Source organism: Garra rufa, chromosome 23 (genome assembly GCF_049309525.1).
Source record: "Garra rufa chromosome 23, GarRuf1.0, whole genome shotgun sequence".
Classification (NCBI taxonomy): domain Eukaryota; kingdom Metazoa; phylum Chordata; class Actinopteri; order Cypriniformes; family Cyprinidae; genus Garra; species Garra rufa.
In genome coordinates this window covers 3,453,987-3,476,360 of record NC_133383.1, presented here as the reverse complement: position 1 = coordinate 3,476,360, position 22,374 = coordinate 3,453,987, and the positions used below count along the sequence as shown (strand labels likewise).

Genomic DNA, 22,374 nt, shown 5'->3' with positions numbered 1-22,374 from the left:
TGTATGGTTTGTTAGGATAGGACAATATTTGGCCGAGATACATCTATTTGAAAATCGGGAATCTGAGGGTGCAAAAAAAATCAAAATACTGAGAAAATCACCTTTAAAGTTGTGCAAATTAGGTTCTTAACAAGGCATATCACTAATCATAAATTACATTTTGATATATTTACAGTAGGAATTTTACAAAGAATCATCATGGAACATGATCTTTACTAAATTTCCTAATGATTTTTGGCATGAAAGAAAAATCAATAATTTTGACCCATGCAATGTATTTTTGGCTATTGCTACAAATATACCCCAGCGACTTAAGACTGGTTTTGTGGTCCAGGGTCACATATATATATATATATATATATTATTATTATTTATTTTTTTCCTTTCATAAAAGTATTTTAGCAATTTAACACAACCTTGCTGAATAAAAGTATTCATTTCTATCAAACAAAGACAGAACAAATTTAGACCCCAAACTTTGACCGATAATGTATATTGTTACAAAAGATTTCTATTTTAAATAAATGCTGTTCTTTTTAACTTATCAATCGAAGAGTCCTTAAATAAAGTATCACATGTTTCAAAAACAAAATATTAAGCAGCACAACTGTTTCCAACATTGATAATAAATCATTACTGAAGGATCATGTGACACTGAAGACTGGAGTAACGATGCTGAAAATTCAGCTTTGCATCACAGGAATAAATTACATTTTAACATGTATTAAAATAGAAAACATTTATTTTAAATTGTAATAATATTTCAGAATATTCCTATTTTTACTATATTTTGTTCAAACAAATGCAGCCTTGGTGAGCAAAATAGATTTTCAAATACATTTAAAAAAAGTTTAACTATTCCAAAATTTGACTAGTAGTGTGTATTTGACTTGGCAATACTGAATTCTGATTGGCCAATCGCAGCATTGAGAAGTTAAATATTTCTATATGATGACCAATAATCTCTACATCTGTGAGCCTAAGGGTACATTTTTGAAAATTGAGATTTATACATCATACAAAAGCTGAATAAATAAGCTTTCCATTGGTCTATGGTTTGTTAGGATAGGACAATATTGCATTGGAGATACAACTATTTGAAAATCTGGAATCCGAGGGGGCAAAAAAAAATCTAAATATTGAGAAAATCACCTTTAAAGTTGTCCAAAATAAGTTCTTAGCAATCATACTCCGAATCAAAAATTACGTTTTGATATATTTATGATAGGAAATTTACAAAATATATTCATGGAACATGATCTTAAACGATAACTATTGCCAAAATGCAACCTGGGCTGTTTTTTTTTTTGTTTTTTTTTACTGTAAACAAGACAAACATATATCGACACACCATGAAACTTTGCTCGAAGTATCGCCTGGGTCTCTACACATGAACTCCAGCATTGAGAACATTGTTTGTGTACACAGAGTTTACTAAAAAGAAAGTGTTTGAACAACTCACTTTCTCTGTTTGGGTTTCCGCTCGCAGCCGTCTTGCCAGTCAAGAAGTGTCGATCTCCGAATGCGACTCCATAGGACGAAATATTAGGCTTATATGAGGCTCTTTTTACAACTAGAAGGTTAATATTGTTTTCCGCTTGCGACAAAACAACGAATTAGCCGTGCATTTATATGGAAATATGCTTTAGGAGCTATCCATCCTCGCATTCGGAGATGGACACTTCTTGACTGGCAAGACGGCCGCGAGCGGAAACTCAAACAGTGAAAGTGAGTTGTTCAAAAACTTTCTTTTTAGTAAACTCTGTGTACACAATGTTCTCAATGCTCGAGTTCATGTGTAGAGACCCAGGCGATACTTCCAGCAAAGTTTCATGGTGTGTCGAGCCTTCTTAGTGTTGTAAAAATATCGATTTTCATGCGCTCAAAGTAATGCCCCTAGTACTCCCATTCACCGGCCATTGACCACAAAACGAAATCACGGTCAATCTCAAAAACTGCTTGTTTGTCCTAATTATACTTTTAGATACAAGTTTGTCTCGTTTACAGTAAAAAAAAAACAGCCCAGGCTGCATTTTGGCAATAGTGATCCTTTAATATGCTAAAGATTTGTCATAAAAGAAAAATCGATCATTTTGACCTATACCCGTGCTACTTACGGTGTGTTCACACGGGGCGCAAGCGTCAAAGCTTAACGGAAGGCGTGGCTGACGTTTATGGTCATAGCAGCGTCAGCCAATGAAATGCTGCTCTTGAACAGGATGAATGTGATTGGCTGCCGCCTGGCCACTGTATTTGCATAGAGCGATCTGATTGGCTGACGCGGCGGCAGAAGTTGAAAATTTCTCAACTTCTACCGCGAGCAACGCGAGTAAAGCGCCGCCAACGGATCCACAATTCCTTTCGGCAAAGCTTGACGTCACCCATTCAAAGTCAATGGGAAGCGTTGACGCTTGCGCCCCGTGTGAACACACCGTTAGGGTTTTGTGGTTGACAGTGGTCAATGGTAATTACTAAACTTGCTTGATCTGAAAAATTAAAAATACAAACTCTACTCTAGTGACTTACTTTATCTAACGTCATGTCAGGCAGCTCATCGGTCAGCTCTACAGACGAGCTGTCCGCACTCGACCCTCCAGCAGCGCTGTCCACAGCTTCATATCTGTACAACGCCAGCAGCTCTTCCAACGGCATGTTCCCCTCCTGTGACACAGACGTTTAGCTCAATGCTTTATCACAGCAAACAATTCATAAAACTACACAGGCACAATGTGTGTTATCATATCATTACTGGCTAATATTAACACGCTGATAATGTACACAATTTGTGTTTTGATAATGTCAGCCAGGTCATATCTGTTAATTGCCACAATATAAAAATAATCATAATCTCTAAATGAAAGGAACATGTGCGATGGACCAAACAGATAAAAGCAAACCTTCTCCAGATCGGCAATTTCCGAACTCCCGCTTGACTCGCCCTCCCTCATCTCCTCTTCCTCTAACGTACGCTCATCGTCGAAATCGTGCACCAGCATTTCTGCCGTCGGGTCAAAATCGTGATCTTCCGATGACAAAGAGCCAACTGAAAAGATTCAATTAAAACAAAAGATATTTATTTAATCAAATTAATGTGGTATTCAATTATTTACATATACAATTTTTTTATGTTTTTTTAAAAAAGTCTCTTCTGCTCACCAAGCTTGCATTTATTTGATACAAAAACAGCAAAAGCAGTAATATTGTGAAATATTTTTACTATTTAAAATAACAGATTTCTATTTGAATATATTTTAAAACGTAATTTATTCCTGTGATCAAAGCTACATTTTCAGCATCATTACTCCAGTCTTCAGTGTCACACGATCTTTCAGAATTCATTCTAATATGCTGATTCGCTGCTTAACATTATTATTATTATTATTAGCAATATTTAAAACAGTCAAGTACATTTTTTCAGGATTCTTTGGTGAATAGAAAGATCCAAAAATCAGCATTTATCTAAAATAAAGAATTCAGTTTTGATATCACATGAGTAAATTAGATTTTTTAAATATATTCAAATAGAAAACAGTTATTTTAAAATAGTAAAAATATTTCCAAATTTTCCTTTTTTTCTGTACTTTAGATCAAATAAATGCAGGCTTGTTGAGCAGAAGAGACTTCAAAAAACATTAAAAATGTCACTGTTCAAAAACTTTTGACTGGTAATTTGTATGTACATATACACAGACATATGTGTGTGTGTGTGTGTGTGTGTGTGTGTGAGTATATGTATATGTATATATATATATATATATTAGGGCTGTGCAATTAATCGCAATCGCAAAAAAATCGCGATTTAAGCACATGCGATTTCTAAACCGCACAAGGCTGCGATTTTATCTATCTACCCAACAGCACCCCCGCCCCCCTTGAACGTCAAGTTCATTTTATTTTCGATATAGCGCCAGATCACAATAGAAGTCATTTAAGGTTATCTTTCCTCTAGAACAGGTATATACATAGTTCTTTTATTAAACATACTAAATTGCCTTATGTTATTTATCTTATTTACACTAAGGCATGTCATTTCTGTCTCTTCATGGTCGCGTAATTACAATGTCTCCTCCAAGAAAACACGGACTGGATCGCGGACTCCATTCATAAAAACCTAATCTACTATAGCGCGGAATGCCACGTAATTCGTCGATTTTTGGATTCATAAATCAAAAGTTGGTCTGTCACTTAACTCAAATCGCGATATGGACTAGTGTCTGTGAAAACTGAAATGCAAAAAGACCGTTTTAATATGAATCCTGCATGTTCCGTTTGCTTCTGCATGTATGAATGGTGGAGACGCGTTCTTTTTCTTTACTACATGCAGACTGAAGCGCACGTGATGCTCCCGCTAATTTTTGGCATTTGCATCTCATGAACAGATAAACTCAATCGCCAAATCGCTGCTGTGAGTTTCACTTTTACCGTTTCATTTGAGAAAACTAGCATCACATACACACAGAAACTTCACGGCAACCTGTCAAAATAAAAGTACGGTTTAACATGAAACAGAACATTATTAGTCCTGTATTACTTTTGTACAGTATAATGTAGGTGTTTATATATTCCTATTTAAATAATTTACATAAAACAATATATATGATAAAAAAAATATTACAACAAGATTAACCACTTAATTATTATTTAAACGTTTTAAACTGAATATAATTTTTCTTCCACGCATTGATTTTAACAGTAAATTTCTGTTTGTTTGACAAAAATTAAAAGGGTTTATTTTTCATTTGATTAAAAATAAATAAATGTTTATGCTTTTTCATTATCAGAAAAATTAAAACACATAAGAATTTCTTAAAAAAAAAAAAAGAAAAAGATTTTAGAACCCTCAAACTGTTAAAGTTTAGAGTTTTGGACTTATTTTTCCACTGAAATGAATGTATTCGATATAGCACAAAGTAGGCTAAAGTACCGGGAAAAAAGTAAAATGGCTTATTTATTTTATGTTGTCTGTTTTAAAGACAATTTTACTACAGTTTTGTTTATTAAACGTAATACTATGTTATTTCATGGTGAAATGTTTTGTTATGCACTTCTTGTGCACTGAATACATTTAGAATGTATGTATGTAGCTTGTTTGAAAAAGCAAAAAAAAAAAAATCGCAAATAAAATCGCAATCGCAATATTCGTTCAAAAAATCGCAATATGATTATTTTGTCCATATTGCACAGCCCTAATATATATATATAAGAAATTAAAGATAGAGGAAAGTTTACCTGGGCTTGTACTTCCCAAGGAAGCCTGAAATTACAAAAGGAAAAGCACATGTGAGGTTTAGTGAATTTACAGTATAATAAAGAGTACTATTTAACTTTCCTTACCAAAATGGTACTATAGTAACTATAATTTCCACAGCTACTACAATTATACTACTGCAAAACCACAGTAAATTATTACGGGAGGCATTTCAAAGTGTTTAAGAAGTTTACAAACTCTGTGATTTTGTTAAAATGTTTGTTTTGATGAGAGTGGCAGCTGATAACAATATTAATAATACAATACCACAGTTTTACTGTGGTAAAGCTCACTTTAAAGTAACGTTACAGTTTGTACCACTGTAATTGTTTCTGAATAATAAGGGTATGAATCATAGTTCAAATATTAATAAAAATACTTATAAACTGCATCACACAGATGACAGTCCAATGAAGATTAACATCATTAAAATCAACCAAAACTGTCATTGACCCAAAAAAAAAAAGTATGTGCACAAAAAATATTCATAAATTAAAAAAGTAGTGACTCACTATTTGTGTATTTTATTAACATAATTAATATTTTCAAATAACGCACAGAAAATACACCAATAGCAGTTTGTGAGGGTCACTAACAAGCCAAAGCAATATTTAGTATTTATTCAGAGCTTCCGAGTCTTTGAAACAAAACAAAGCCACGAAATATTAAAAAAATAACACGTTTTATTTTGAAACAGAACAGAAAATAAATGAAATTTATTTGATGTCGTCCCTACACAGCATCAATCCGGTACTGCAGCAATGAAGAAAAAATCACTCTGAAAGCACACAGAAGTAAATAGTCGAGAAAAAACGGAAAAACGAAGTAATAAAAAAAAGAAAAAAATGCGGAATAAAATAAACTAACGTTAGCCGCCTCACGACTAACTAACGCTAACCATCGCCGGGCGCTCGACGCTCAACTGAGGCTTTAGCCGCTCGCAGCTCCGCTCAGTGAGATCTGACGGTCGCCCGATCGGAGCGCTCGACGCTAAAAGAGGCCCCATCGACGTTTCAAACACTCGTTTTGACGGCCAAATCCGTTCCTATCTCCACAAAACCGACCTTTATCCAAAGATAAGACATTATTAAACGTAATCAGACACAGAAAGCCCAAACTAATGCACTGTGGAAAGAGAAATTAACGACCAAAATATGACGCCTTCCCCCTATTTTCCAACTTACCTCCGCCATCTTGGTACGTTTCGGCTACTAAACTGGCTTTACGACGGAGCCCGGATTGACGTCGCGAACCAATGGCGTTGGAGTATTCCTAGAGGTTCGCTCTGATTGGCTGACGCGCGTGAAACGCACGGCGAGGAGCCAATGGGTTTAATTACCTGAGAATTCATTAGAATTAATTAAATATGCACATATAAAGTTGTAATTTATTATACTTTTGAAAACAAACTGTGTGAATCGACTGTATATGATAAATCACGTCTTTAAAATTATATTAGATTATGGAAATTGTCAGAATCACTGTAAGCGACTTTAATAAGTTTACATCAGTGAATACATATAGGCTATTAAAAATAAAAAAAGTCTTTAGGAAAATAAGTTTATTTTTAAGCATTCACTACCAGTCAAAAGTTTTTGGACAGTTTTTTAAAAGAAGTCACTTCTGCTCACCAAGCCTGCATTTATTTGATCTGAAGTATAGTAAAAACAGTACACTTTAAATTTTTTTTACTATATTATAAAACTGCTTTCTATTTGAATATGTATTAAAATGTAATTTATTCCTGTGATTTCAAAGCTGAATTTTCAGTATGATTTGCTGTTCAAGAAACATTTAATATTATTATTGTCAATATTTAAAACAATTGAGTATTTTTGTTTAGGATTCTTTGATTAATAAAAAGATCCAAAGATCAGCTTTCGTAACATACCTTACCATTGGAGTCAGTATTATTTTTTTGTTTATTTGTTTGTTTGTTGTTTGTTTTTTGGATGAAAAGAAATTATAGTAATTAATACTTTTATTTAGTAAGGATGCTTTAAATTGGTTGAAAGTGATGATAAAAACATTTATAATGTTACAAAAGATTTCTATTTCAGATAAATGCTGTTCTTTTGAACTTTTTATTCATCAAAAAAAAAAAAAAAACGTAAAAAAAATTCTAATCAGCTGTTTTCAACGTATTAGTTTTTTGAGCAGCAAATCCGAATATTACAATGATTTCTGAAGGATCATGTGACTGGAGTAATGATGCTAAAAATTCAGCTTTGAAATCACCGGAATAAATTACACTTTAAAATATTGTAAAATAGAAAACAGTTATTTTAAATAGTAAAAATATTTCACATTTTTGCAGTTTTTGCTGTACTTTGAATCAAAGGAATGCAGGCTTGGTGAGCGGAAGAGACTTCTTTAACAAAACAAAAAAAAAAACATTCAAAATCTTACTGTTCAAAAACTTTTGACTGTAATTTATTATACTTTTGAAAACATAATGTATATTACAAATAATGCGTAAGTAAGTGACTTTTATTAAATGAATGTCCAACGCTGTCTATTTAGAGCAAACATCTTCAGGAAAATAAGATTATTTCAATCTTTTTTATGTCTATTTGTTTAATATTATTAGAGCAGATGGTGGCGCCAGAAACATGTTAAACACTGTTTCCAAACTTATGCATCAAACCAGTGTTAAAGTGAAACTAGTGTGATTCATTACCTTTCTATTTTTTTCAGTGTTTTAAATCTAATATGAATTGTCTTTTACACAGTCCTGAAACTAATTTCATATCTTATTTGCCATAACATACAGTTTATAAATACAAGCATGTCTTTTACTCCCAGTTTAAATGATATCTCCTCCTGTAGTTGAACTAAATCCCTGAAACTGTAACGTCACTTTTTTTTTTTTTCATGCCGGTGACACATCCGAGTCTTCACCTGTTGGCTCACCTGTACAGGTGAAACAAGATTGGGCGCTGCGGCCGATGAATGCAAAACAAGAAAGTTGAGTTCTCATTTGTCACTCAAGTCCTCAGTCTGACAGCATGCACATCATTAAAGCACACAGGAGATGTTGAGTTATCTTTAGTACTGAGTGCAGAAATCATTCCTACTGCAGTAAATATGCGATAATTCGGTACGCTTTAGGACAAAATCAGCTGTAAATGCACAATTTCTAGCTTTGTTGACTATCATCGGCTGCAGAAATGGAGATTGAGTCAATGGTAGCAAACTGTGCACTTATTAAAGCACGGGAAGGTAAGTATATTTGACCATTTTTCCTTGCATTTGATTATAGAATTTTTAAGAAAAGTGTACATTACTGTGGTAACATTATTGGACTATGCTTTACAAGAAAGTACTGAAATTTACTAACAATTTCTAAATTGTTTCTACACCAGTTTTGTTTGTGTACACTCAAAACAAACTTAAAACACTTAAAAAATAATATTAACATTGATTACAACTTCATATCAAAATAAAAATAGCATTTTATAGGTAGGGTGAATACTTTTGGGTAGTGGACATATCCTGCAGTGTGACATTTACAACAATTGTAAACAATAATTTGCTTATTATTTTATATTTATCATGCTTTTATGATAGATTATGGACTATAAGTGCTTTTAACACAAGCTAGCAAAGACAAAATAGTTATAAAAGTGAAACTAATTGGATTTGGAAACAGTTTTCACTCAGTAAATTTAACTTTTAATTATAAACAAATGATAATTAACACTTATTTTTGAAGAGGAATGACTGAAATAGTATTTTCTTGTAAAATGTGCTCCAGTAATCTTGAATAAATGAATAAAAAATTATAATGAAATTGATTAAAACTTCATATGAAAATAAAAATAGCATTTTTATAGGTAGGGTGAATACTTTTGGGTAGTGGACATATCCTGCAGTGTGACATTTATAACAATTGTAAACAATAATTTGCTTATTATTTTATATTTGTCATGCTTTTATGATAAATTATGGACTATGAGTGCTTTTAACACAAACTAGCAAAGACAAAATAGTTATAAAAGTGAAAATAATTGGATTTGGAAACAGTTTTCACTCAGTAAATTTAACTTTTAATACAAACAACGATAATTAACACTTATTTTTGAAGTGGAATGACTGAAATAGTATTTTCTTGTCAAATGTGCTCCAGTAATCTTGAATAAATGAATAAAAAATAATTATGAAATTGATTAAAACTTCATATCAAAATAAAAATAGCATTTTATAGGTAGGGTGAATACTTTTGGGTAGTGGACATATCCTGCAGTGTGACATTTACAACAATTGTAAACAATAATTTGCTTATTATTTTGTATTTATCATGCTTTTATGATAGATTATGGACTATAAGTGCTTTTAACACAAACTAGCAAAGACAAAATAGTTATAAAAGTGAAAATAATTGGATTTGGAAACAGTTTTCACTCAGTAAATTTAACTTTTAATACAAACAACGATAATTAACACTTATTTTTGAAGTGGAATGACTGAAATGGTACTTAGTTGTAAAATGTACTCTAATACATTTAGTTTTACTTAAAAAAAAAAATTTTTTTACAGTGTACAGACCCTATAAGATATACTTTTCCCTTTATAGGTTCATGTAAATAAATGACTTTATATGCTTTTATGATATACTATGGAATATAGTGCTTTTAACAAACTAGCAAAGACAAAATAGTGATAAAAAATAAAAACAATTTGATTTAGAAACAGTTTTCACTCAGTAAAGTTCACTTTTAATTACAGAGAAACAAAAAGTACCACATTGAATTGTGAAATTTTGAAGTGGAATGACAAAATAGTTATAAAAGTGAAAATAATTGGATTTGGAAACAGTTTTCACTCAGTAAATTTAACTTTTAATACAAACAACGATAATTAACACTTATTTTTGAAGTGGAATGACTGAAATGGTACTTAGTTGTAAAATGTACTCTAATACATTTAGTTTTACTTAAAAAAAAAAATTTTTTTACAGTGTACAGGACCTATAAGATATACTTTTCCCTTTATAGGTTCATGTAAATAAATGACTTTATATGCTTTTATGATATACTATGGAATATAAGTGCTTTTAACAAACTAGCAAAGACAAAATAGTGATAAAAAAATAAAAACAATTTGATTTAGAAACAGTTTTCACTCAGTAAAGTTCACTTTTAATTACAGAGAAACAAAAAGTACCACATTGAATTGTGAAATTTTGAAGTGGAATGACTGAAATAGTATTTTCTTGTAAAAAGTGCTCCAGTAATCTTAAATAAATGAATATAAAATAATAATGAAATTGATTAAAACTTCATATCAAAATAAAAATAGCATTTTATAGGTAGGGTGAATACTTTTGGGTAGTGGACATATCCTGCAGTGTGACATTTATAACAATTGTAAACAATAATTTGCTTATTACTTAATATTTATCATGCTTTTATGATAGATTATGGACTATAAGTGCTTTTAACACAAACTAGCAAAGACAAAATAGTTATAAAAGTAAAAATAATTGGATTTGGAAACAGTTTTCACTCAGTAAATTTAACTTTTAATACAAACAACGATAATTAACACTTATTTTTGAAGTGGAATGACTGAAATAGTATTTTCTTGTAAAAGGTGCTCCAGTAATCTTGAATAAATGAATAAAAAATTATAATGAAATTGATTAAAACTTCATATGAAAATAAAAATAGCATTTTATATGTAGGGTGAATACTTTTGGGTAGTGGACATATCCTGCAGTGTGACATTTATAACAATTGTAAACAATAATTTGCTTATTACTTAATATTTATCATGCTTTTATGATAGATTATGGACTATAAGTGCTTTTAACACAAGCTAGCAAAGACAAAATAGTTATAAAAGTGAAACTAATTGGATTTGGAAACAGTTTTCACTCAGTAAATTTAACTTTTAATTATAAACAAATGATAATTAACACTTATTTTTGAAGAGGAATGACTGAAATAGTATTTTCTTGTAAAATGTGCTCCAGTAATCTTGAATAAATGAATAAAAAATTATAATGAAATTGATTAAAACTTCATATGAAAATAAAAATAGCATTTTATAGGTAGGGTGAATACTTTTGGGTAGTGGACATATCCTGCAGTGTGACATTTATAACAATTGTAAACAATAATTTGCTTATTATTTTATATTTGTCATGCTTTTATGATAAATTATGGACTATGAGTGCTTTTAACACAAACTAGCAAAGACAAAATAGTTATAAAAGTGAAAATAATTGGATTTGGAAACAGTTTTCACTCAGTAAATTTAACTTTTAATCACAAACAAACGATAATTAACACTTATTTTTGAAGTGGAATGACTGAAATAGTATTTTCTTGTAAAATGTGCTCCAGTAATCTTGAATAAATGAATAAAAAATAATAATGAAATTGATTAAAACTTCATATGAAAATAAAAATAGCATTTTATAGGTAGGGTGAATACTTTTGGGTAGTGGACATATCCTGCAGTGTGACATTTATAACAATTGTAAACAATAATTTGCTTATTACTTAATATTTATCATGCTTTTATGATAGATTATGGACTATAAGTGCTTTTAACACGAGCTAGCAAAGACAAAATAGTTATAAAAATAAAAATAATTACATTTAGAACAGTTTTCACTCAGTAAATTTCACTTTTAATTACAAAGAAACAAAAAGTAACACATTGAATTTTTAAAGTGGAATGGCTGAAATAGTATTTTCTTGTGAAATGTGTTTTTTATAACTATTTTGTCTTTGCTAATTCGTGTTAAAAGCAGTTATATCCTATAATCTATCATAAAAGCATGATAAATATGAAATAATAAGCAAATTATTGTTTTAAATTGTTTTAAATGTTACACTTCTCAAATGACTACTTCTCAAAAGTATTCACACTTCCCATAAAATGCTATTTTTATTTTGATATGAAGTTTTAATCAATTTCATTATAATTTTTTATTCATTTATTCAAGATTACCGGAGCACATTTTACAAGAAAATACTATTTCAGTCATTCCACTTCAAAAAATAGTGTTAATTATCGCTTGTTTGTAATTAAAAGTTAAATTTACTGAGTGAAAACTGTTCCTAAATCGAAAAAAAAAAGTTTTATTAACTATTTTGTCTTTGCTAGCTCGTGTTAAAAGCACTTATAGTCCATAATCTATCATAAAAGCGTGATAAATATGAAATAAAAAGCAAATTGTTGTTTTAAATTGTTTTAAATGTTACACCGCAGGATATGTCGACTTCTCAAAAGTATTCACCCTACCTATGAAATGCTATTTTTATTTTGATATGAAGTTTTAATCAATTTCATTATAATTTTTTTATTCATTTATTCAAGATTACTGGAGCACATTTTACAAGAAAATACTATTTCAGTCATTCCACTTCAAAAATTAGATTTAATAATCATTTGTTTGTAATTAAAAGTGAAATTTATTAAGTGAAAACTGTTTCTAAATCAAATTATTTTTATTTTCATAACTATTTTGTCTTTGCTAATTTGTGTTAAAAGCAGTTATATCCTATAATCTATCATAAAAGGATGATAAATATGAAATAATAAGCAAATTGTTGTTTAAAATTGTTTTAAATGTTACACTTCTCAAATGTCGACTTCTCAAAAGTATTCACCCTTCCCATAAAATGCTATTTTTATTTTGATATGAAGTTTTAATCAATTTCATTATTATTTTTTATTCATTTATTCAAAATTACTGGAGCACCTTTTACAAGAAAATACTATTTCAGTCATTCCACTTCAAAAATAAGTGTTAATTATCGTTTGTTTGTAGTTAAAATTTAAATTTACTGAGTGAAAACTGTTCCTAAATTGAAAAAAAAAGTTTTATTAACTATTTTGTCTTTGCTAGTTCATGTTAAAAGCACTTATAGTCCATAATCTATCATAAAAGCATGATAAATATGAAATAAAAAGCAAATTATTGTTTTAAATGTTACACCGCAGGATATGTCCACTTCTCAAAAGTATTCACCCTACCTATAAAATGCTATTTTGATATGAAGTTTTAATCAATTTCATTATTATTTTTTATTCATTTATTTTCGATTACTGGAGCACATTTTACAAGAAAATACAATTTCAGTCATTCCACTTCAAAAATTGGATTTAATAATCATTTGTTTATCTATTTATAATTTTTTTTGTCTTTGCTAATTTGTGTTAAAAGCACTTATAGTCCATAATCTATCATAAAAGCATGATAAATATGAAATAATAAGCAAATTGTTGTTTTAAATTGTTTTAAATGTTACACTTCTCAAATGACAACTTCTCAAAAGTATTTACCCTACCCATAAAATGCTATTTTTATTTTGATATGAAGTTTTAATCAATTTCATTATAATTTTGTATTCATTTATTCAAGATCACTGGAGCACTTTTTACAAGAAAATACTATTTCAGTCATTCCACTTCAAAAATTAGTGTTAATAATCATTTGTTTATCTATTTATAATTTTTTTGTCTTTGCTAGCTTGTGTTAAAAGCACTTATAGTCCATAATCTATCATAAAAGCATGATAAATATGAAATAATAAGCAAATTATTGTTTTAAGTTGTTTTAAATGTTACACCGCAGGATATGTCGACTTCTCAAAAGTATTAACCCTACCTATAAAATGCTATTTTTATTATTTTTTATTCATTTATTTTCCATTAATGGAGCACCTTTTACAAGAAAATACTATTTCAGTCATTCCACTTCAAAAAATAGTGTTAATTATCGTTTGTTTGTAATTAAAGTTAAATTTACTGAGTGAAAACTGTTCCTAAATCGAAAAAAAAAAAAGTTTTATTAACTATTTTGTCTTTGCTAATTCGTGTTAAAAGCACTTATAGTCCATAATCTATCATAAAAGCATGATAAATATGAAATAATAAGCAAATTATTGTTTTAAGTTGTTTTAAATGTTACACCGCAGGATATGTCGACTTCTCAAAAGTATTCACCCTACCTATGAAATGCTATTATTATTATTTTTTATTCATTTATTTTCGATTACTGGAGCACATTTTACAAGAAAATACTATTTCAGTCATTCCACTTCAAAATTTCACAATTAAATGTTACTTTTTGTTTCTTTGTAATAAAAAAAAAAAGAATTTTCTGAGTGAAAACTGTTTCTAAATCAAATTATTTTTATTTTCATAACTATTTTGTCTTTGCTAGCTCGTGTTAAAAGCACTTATAGTCCATAATCTATCATAAAAGCATAATAAATATGAAATAATAAGCAAATTGTTGTTTAAAATTGTTTTAAATGTTACACTTCTCAAATGACAACTTCTCAAAAGTATTCACCCTACCTATAAAATGCTATTTTTATTTTGATATGAAGTTTTAATCAATTTCATTATAATTTTTTATTCATTTATTCAAGATTACTGGAGCACCTTTTACAAGAAAATACTATTTCAGTCATTCCACTTCAAAAAATAGTCTTAATTATCATTTGTTTATAATTAAAAGTGAAATTTTCTGAGTGAGAACTGTTTCTAAATCAAATTATTTTTATTTTCATAACTATTTTGTTTTTGCTAGTTCGTGTTAAAAGCACTTATATCCTATAATCTATCATAAAAGCATGATAAATATGAAATAATAAGCACATTGTTGTTTAAAATTGTTTTAAATGTTACACTTCTCAAATGACTACTTCTCAAAAGTATTCACACTTCCCATAAAATGCTATTTTTATTTTGATATGAAGTTTTAATCAATTTCATTATAATTTTTTATTCATTTATTCAAGATTACCGGAGCACATTTTACAAGAACATACTATTTCAGTCATTCCACTTCAAAAATGAGATTTAATAATCATTTGTTTATCTATTTATAATTTTTTTGTCTTTGCTAGTATGTGTTAAAAGCACTTATAGTCCATAATCTATCATAAAAGCATGATAAATATGAAATAATAATCAAATTATTGTTTTAAGTTGTTTTAAATGTTACACCGCAGGATATGTCCACTACCCAAAAGTATTAACCCTACCTATGAAATGCTATTTTTATTATTTTTATTCATTTATTCAAGATTACTGGAGCACATTTTACAAGAAAATACTATTTCAGTCATTCCACTTCAAAAAATAGTGTTAATTATCGTTTGTTTGTAGTTAAAAGTTAAATTTACTGAGTGAAAACTGTTCCTAAATCGAAAAAAAAAAGTTTTAATAACTATTTTGTCTTTGCTAATTCGTGTTAAAAGCACTTATAGTCCATAATCTATCATAAAAGCATGATAAATATGAAATAATAAGCAAATTGTTGTTTTAAGTTGTTTTAAATGTTACACCGCAGGATATGTCGACTTCTCAAAAGTATTAACCCTACCTATAAAATGCTATTTTGATATGAAGTTTTAATCAATTTCATTATTATTTTTTATTCATTTATTTTCGATTACTGGAGCACATTTTACAAGAAAATACAATTTCAGTCATTCCACTTCAAAAATTAGATTTAATAATCATTTGTTTATCTATTTATAATTTTTTTTGTCTTTGCTAAAATGTGTTAAAAGCACTTATAGTCCATAATCTATCATAAAAGCATGATTAATATGAAATAAAAAGCTAATTATTGTTTTAAATTATTTTAAATGTTACACCGCAGGATATGTCGACTTCTCAAAAGTATTCACCCTACCTATAAAATGCTATTTTTATTTTCATATGAAGTTTTAATCAATTTCATTATTATTTTTTATTCATTTATTCAAGATTACTGGAGCACATTTTACAAGAAAATACTATTTCAGTCATTCCACTTCAAAAATTGGATTTAATAATCATTTGTTTATCTATTTATAATTTTTTTTGTCTTTGCTAAAATGTGTTAAAAGCACTTATAGTCCATAATCTATCATAAAAGCATGATTAATATGAAATAATAAGCTAATTGTTGTTTTAAATTGTTTTAAATGTTACACTTCTCAAATGACTACTTCTCAAAAGTATTCACCCTTCCCATAAAATGCTATTTTTATTTTGATATGAAGTTTTAATCAATTTCATTATAATTTTTTTAATCATTTATTCAAGATTACTGGAGCACTTTTTACAAGAAAATACTATTTCAGTCATTCCACTTCAAAAATTAGATTTAATAATCATTTGTTTGTAATTAAAAGTGAAATTTATTAAGTGAAAACTGTTTCTAAATCAAATTATTTTTATTTTCATAACTATTTTGTCTTTGCTAATTCGTGTTAAAAGCACTTATAGTCCATAATCTATCATAAAAGCATGATAAATATGAAATAATAAGCAAATTATTGTTTTAAGTTGTTTTAAATGTTACACCGCAGGATATGTCGACTTCTTAAAAGTATTAACCCTACCTATGAAATGCTATTTTTATTATTTTTTTATCCATTTATTTTCCATTACTGGAGCACATTTTACAAGAAAATACTATTTCAGTCATTCCACTTCAAAATTTCACAATTAAATGTTACTTTTTGTTTCTTTGTAATTAAAAAAAAATACATTTTCTGAGTGAAAACTGTCTCTAAATCAAATAATTTTTATTTTCATAACTATTTTGTCTTTGCTAGCTCGTGTTAAAAGCACTTATAGTCCATAATCTATCATAAAAGCATGATAAATATGAAATAATAAGCAAATTGTTGTTTTAAATTGTTTTAAATGTTACACTTCTCAAATGACAACTTCTCAAAAGTATTTACCCTACCCATAAAATGCTATTTTTATTTTGATATGAAGTTTTAATCAATTTCATTATAATTTTGTATTCATTTATTCAAGATCACTGGAGCACTTTTTACAAGAAAATACTATTTCAGTCATTCCACTTCAAAAATTAGTGTTAATAATCATTTGTTTATCTATTTATAATTTTTTTGTCTTTGCTAGTATGTGTTAAAAGCACTTATAGTCCATAATCTATCATAAAAGCATGATAAATATGAAATAAAAAGCAAATTATTGTTTTAAATGTTACACCGCAGGATATGTCCACTTCTCAAAAGTATTCACCCTACCTATAAAATGCTATTTTGATATGAAGTTTTAATCAATTTCATTATTATTTTTTATTCATTTATTTTCGATTACTGGAGCACATTTTACAAGAAAATACAATTTCAGTCATTCCACTTCAAAAATTGGATTTAATAATCATTTGTTTATCTATTTATAATTTTTTTTGTCTTTGCTAGTTCGTGTTAAAAGCACTTATAGTCCATAATCTATCATAAAAGCATGATAAATATGAAATAATAAGCAAATTGTTGTTTTAAATTGTTTTAAATGTTACACTTCTCAAATGACAACTTCTCAAAAGTATTCACCCTACCCATAAAATGCTATTTTTATTTTGATATGAAGTTTTAATCAATTTCATTATAATTTTGTATTCATTTATTCAAGATCACTGGAGCACTTTTTACAAGAAAATACTATTTCAGTCATTCCACTTCAAAAATTAGTGTTAATAATCATTTGTTTATCTATTTATAATTTTTTTGTCTTTGCTAGCTTGTGTTAAAAGCACTTATAGTCCATAATCTATCATAAAAGCATGATAAATATGAAATAATAAGCAAATTATTGTTTTAAGTTGTTTTAAATGTTACACCGCAGGATATGTCGACTTCTCAAAAGTATTAACCCTACCTATAAAATGCTATTTTTATTATTTTTTATTCATTTATTTTCCATTAATGGAGCACATTTTACAAGAAAATACTATTTAAGTCATTCCACTTAAAAAAATAGTGTTAATTATCGTTTGTTTGTAGTTAAAAGTTAAATTTACTGAGTAAAAACTGTTCCTAAATCGAAAAAAAAAAGTTTTATTAACTATTTTGTCTTTGCTAATTCGTGTTAAAAGCTCTTATAGTCCATAATCTATCATAAAAGCGTGATAAATATGAAATAATAAGCAAATTGTTGTTTTAAATTGTTTTAAATGTTACACTTCTCAAATGACTACTTCTCAAAAGTATTCACCCTTCCCATAAAATGCTATTTTTATTTTGATATGAAGTTTTAATCAATTTCATTATAATTTTTTATTCATTTATTCAAGATTACCGGAGCACATTTTACAAGAAAATACTATTTCAGTCATTCCACTTCAAAAATGAGATTTAATAATCATTTGTTTGTAATTAAAAGTGAAATTTATTAAGTGAAAAACGCATTTCAAAACGCTGGTCAAAACCAAAAACGGTGAGGTTTTCCCAGACTTGGCTTTAGTTCCCTGTTCCTCCGCGAGCAAAAGAAACAGCACATTCAACATATTTCCGTTTGTCCTGCACCTCAAACCTGAAATACTCCGACCTCAAACAAAACCAGACACACAATGCCTTTGACGTCACACGGGCCTTGCATCACAAACAGGTCGGACTTCTTTCTCTGCGGTTAAAGGCCTGTCAGCAATCCAACTAATCTGAGCTCTAAAAATAGATTTCCAAATATGCAAAAGCTTTCATGTTTCGTCAGCTTCGCAGCTAGACAAGGTTTTTAAGCACAAAGTGCTCAAGTGAACAGGTGGAAGTCACTTGAGAATACTTTCTTCTAGCATAATAAAGCTGTAGTTTTTGGTTTCAGGAAGAGTCCTGTCTGGGTGAAGGTGTGTCCTCTCATATCTGATATCTGTCCTCCTACAGCTTCATTCTCACTGCTATTTTTAGCACAGGCTCATATAGTAGAGGATGCCGTGGATTCTTTTCAGTTTTGCTGTCAACAAACCGTCATTCAAGCACAGACACAGACACGTGTGATTAATAACGCATCTATGTTTCCAAAACAAACATTTCTATAGTGACTATGAGTTTATTACATGTCTAACTTTGTTTTTCTCAACCCCAAAGTCACCTTCTGAAGTACTCGAATTATAAACGTAAATATTATTGTTCATAAATCTATTTTTAGAGAGGTATTATTGAGCGGCACCAGTAGTAATCAACAGCGTTTTTTGAGTTCTGAAAATCTGTGCAAAGTTACGGATGGCTAAAGTACTGCAAATGAGATGATTAAATTAATAAAATATAAATAAAACATTAAATGCAGTATTATTTTGTTATTGTTGAATTAGATCTAATTTTTATATTTTGTTTTCATTTTAATTTCAGTTCAAATTATGTGTTTTTAGAATTTTTATTAGTATTTTAAAATAAATCTATATATAGTTTTTATTAATTTTTATTTGTTAGTTTTAGTTTTAGTTATTTTAGTATTGCAAAATGTATATTTTGTTTTCATTTTAATTCAAATTGTAGTCATTTTTATCACGTGCTTTTAGCATTTTTATTCGTTTTTTTTAATAAATCTATATGATTTTTATTTTTTTTATGTTAAAAAAGTTAAAAGTTTTAGTTTATTCAGTTTTGTTATTTTAGTATTGCAAGTTTAAAATAAATCTATATAGTTTTTATTAACTTTTAGTAATAAAAACTATTAGTTATCTGAATTAGATTTTATTTTTATATTCAGTTTTCATTTTAATTTTATTTAATTTTAGTCTTTTTATTGTGTTTAAGCATTTTTATTAGTTTTTAAAACATAAATCTATATAGTTTTTATTCATTTTTATTTATTAGTTTTAGTTTATTCAGTTTTAGTTATTTTAGTATTGCAAAATTAAAAACAGAAATGCTGCCTTAGCATATAAATATGTATAAAAATATGTGTTTATAAGTTTATGTTTTTATTATTTTATATCAAGTACCAATTTTTGTGTATATGGTTTTAGTTAACATTTAGGAGACATCTATGGATGGCTAAAGTACTGCAAATGAGATGATTAAATAAATAAAATATAAATAAAACATTAAATGTAGTATTATTTTGTTATTGTTGAATTAGATCTAATTTTTATATTTTGTTTTCATTTTAATTTCAGTTCAAATTGTGTGTTTTTAGAATTTTTATTAGTATTTTAAAATAAATCTATAAATAGTTTTTATTCATTTTTATTTGTTAGTTTTAGTTTATTTAGTTTTAGTTATTTTAGTATTGCAAAATGTATATTTTGTTTTCATTTTAATTGAAATTGTATTCATTTTTAACTTTAACTTTTAGCATTTTTATTCGTTTTTTAAAATAAATCTATTATTTTTATTTTTTTTTATGTTAAAAAAGTTAAAAGTTTTAGTTTATTCAGTTTTGTTATTTTAGTATTGCAAGTTTAAAATAAATCTATATAGTTTTTATTAACTTTTAGTAATAAAAACTATTAGTTATCTGAATTAGATTTTATTTTTATATTCAGTTTTCATTTTAATTTTATTTAATTTTAGTCTTTTTATTGTGTGTTTTAGCATTTTTATTAGTTTTTAAAACATAAACATCAGTTTTAATTATTTTAGTATTGCAAAATTAAAAACAGAAATGTTGCCTTAGCATATAAATATGTATTAAAATACATATTTAAGTAATGTTTTTATTTCATTTCAAGTATCAATTTTTGTGCATGGTTTTATTTAAAATTTAGGGGACATCTGAATGCCTCTAGTACTGTAAATGAGATGATTAAATAAATAATTAAATACACAAATACATCAATAAATGCATTATTACTTTATCTTTGAATTAGATTTTATTTTTATATTTTGCTTTCATTTTCATCTAAGTTCAAATTATAGTAATTATATATATATATATATATATATATATATATATATATATATATATATATATATAGTTTTTTTAACCAATTTTATTAGTTTTTTAAAAACTGAATCTATATAGTTTTTATTCATTTTCATTTATTTATTAATTATTTTATAATTTGGTTTGTTTTAGTATTGCAAGTTTATGACATCCAAATGTCTATTTTTAAAAATTGGTTTCTAAATGATGCATATTTGGCAAATCATTCTGAACTTTCTATGTTTTTAAAGCACCAAAACCAAACCTTATTTGCAGGTTTTCATTTTAAATTTGACTGTAAAACTTTAACAGTTTCTCTCTTTTCATTATGCAGTAGGCAACGGTGGGAACCGCAAAGGAAGGAGTCGAAAATGGAAGGATTTTCTGCGTTTCCCGCACATAAACGAGTGCAAAGAGCTGGAGGAAACCATCGGTGAGAAGTGGCTCCAGTTTAGTTCTATTAGTGTTTTAATTCCTTGCAGCAGAGTTTATATACAGTGACACAGATCCTGTGGTGCACATGTACACTATAACTTTGGGAAAACATTAAATTATCAATACTGCAAATAAGATAATGTCCTGCTGTTTGTTTTCAAAGCCAATATATGTTTGCATTTGATTGCATGTTATTTTCTGTCCTTCAGAGCGAGATTATTACAGTCTGTGTGTCAACCAGCCCATCGGAAAACAACTCTTCCGGCTTTACTGTGCAACCAAATCTGAACTGCAGCACTGCATCGACCTGCTGGATAAAACGGTATGAACTTCTGACTAGGACAAAGCTAAAGCTAATATTTCATTTAAAAATTCTGCATTAAAATACACAAATGGAGCTGTATAATTAAGTAAAATAGACCTGAAATAGCCACATATATAATGCAGCTTATAATATTGTATTTTCAAAGTGGCTTGTGCTGCTGGTGAACGCAATCTTTGCAGGCGCTGAGAGTAAACCTGCATTTGGAAACGCAAACATGCACATTCATGTCATTTCTAACAGTTTTGCAGACAGCACCGCACCAGTTTTACACAAAAATAGAAGCTTCAGGGTTTAAAGTGAAGAATGTAAGACTTACATATTAGTATTGTGACTTAGTGTTAGCTGGTTCTTTAAAAAGTCAACTAACCCTTAAAAGAAACCCTCAAAAGACAAAAGTATATTATGTATACACTACCACTCAAAGGTTTGGGATCAGTAAAATTTGTAATATTTTTTAAGGGGAGACACTGCAGGCAAAAACGCTGTTGAGATTTTAGGCTTTTTGGTTTTTCATAAAGTGTTTTTTTAGACTAGTGGAAAAAGAAAACATCCAAAAGACACTGTTAAGTGTTTCTTTATCTATTTGTGTCAATAGATTTCAATTACAATCCATATTTTTAAAGGCTGTTTTCTCAAAATGAGTCTTTTCTCCTACACTGAGCCATAAATCTCCACTTCAGTAGCACTTACACACACCAAACTTCACATTTTTGTTCCTGTCCAT

At 28.2% G+C, this 22,374-nt stretch overlaps 1 protein-coding gene across 1 annotated transcript in view; it reads right to left on the bottom strand.

Annotated features, from left to right (window-relative positions):
* The window catches only part of mier3a (mesoderm induction early response 1, family member 3 a), a 20,353-nt gene extending 15,084 nt beyond the window's left edge, over positions 1 to 5,269 (bottom strand). The window contains exons 1-3 of the mRNA XM_073829717.1: positions 5,230 to 5,269; positions 2,898 to 3,043; positions 2,527 to 2,661 (exon numbers count right to left, since the gene is read on the bottom strand). Coding sequence (XP_073685818.1) covers positions 2,527 to 2,661; positions 2,898 to 2,996 — 234 coding nt within the window. The 5' untranslated portion in view covers positions 2,997 to 3,043; positions 5,230 to 5,269. The remainder of the gene's footprint in view (positions 1 to 2,526; positions 2,662 to 2,897; positions 3,044 to 5,229) is intronic.
* Positions 5,270 to 22,374: the final 17,105 nt, after the last annotated feature.